This window comes from Elephantulus edwardii, unplaced genomic scaffold, assembly GCF_000299155.1.
Source record: "Elephantulus edwardii isolate Elephantulus edwardi_28Jun2011 unplaced genomic scaffold, EleEdw1.0 scaffold00083, whole genome shotgun sequence".
Classification (NCBI taxonomy): Eukaryota; Metazoa; Chordata; class Mammalia; order Macroscelidea; family Macroscelididae; genus Elephantulus; species Elephantulus edwardii.
Window position 1 is genome coordinate 2422324 of NW_006399833.1, and position 690 is coordinate 2423013.

The 690-nt window shown below is 31.7% G+C and overlaps 1 protein-coding gene across 1 annotated transcript in view; it reads left to right on the plus strand.

The window, feature by feature from the left end:
* TBC1D8B (TBC1 domain family, member 8B (with GRAM domain)) overlaps positions 1-690 on the plus strand; it is a 112193-nt gene that overhangs the window by 49662 nt on the left and 61841 nt on the right. The window contains exon 8 of the mRNA XM_006889896.1: positions 280-432. Within this exon, the coding sequence (XP_006889958.1) occupies positions 280-432 (153 nt within the window). The remainder of the gene's footprint in view (positions 1-279; positions 433-690) is intronic.

The following is a 690-nucleotide window of genomic DNA, read 5'->3' on the forward strand; positions in this document are numbered from 1 at the left end:
CCAAATATAGGTTTCACATTAGCACGATTAAATGTTCTGGGATTCCCATTCTTCTCAGAGTCAGCCAAAGTGTGTTACGATCCACACAGTCAAACGCCTTTGCATAATCAATGAAACACAGATAGGCATTCTTCTGGTATTCCCTGCTTTCAGGTAAAATCCGTCTAACATCAGCTACAATATACCTAATACCACAACCCCTTCTAGCATTGTTTTTTTTTTCTTGTGGAATTTTTAGGATACATTTGTGACAATTATATTTGTGACTTATTTTTCCAGGCTGTTATTAGTTTTGATTCTACAGACTCATCAAATAATCTGGAGGAACAATCTATTTTGTGTCAGAAAGAATGCAGTAATAAAACTGTGAACACTGAAGCCTTAATGCGGGTATTTCATTCTCAGAATTTAGAGACTCTCGATTCTAAAATGGTAAGAAAACGAAATATACAAAATCTTTAACTCTATTATTAGAAACCTTAGAAGAATATCTAATAAACTACTCACTGGGTATGGAAACCATCAAAGTAATTCATTAATTACATTAATCAATGGCAATGACTATTATAAAACAAAATGTCTATGAATTATTGTATGAAAACCCAATATGATTTATAAACTTTCACTCAAATAAAAGAAAATTCTTAGATTAAAAAGGAACTCTCAAAAAATCTCCTTGAAAAAGACCAG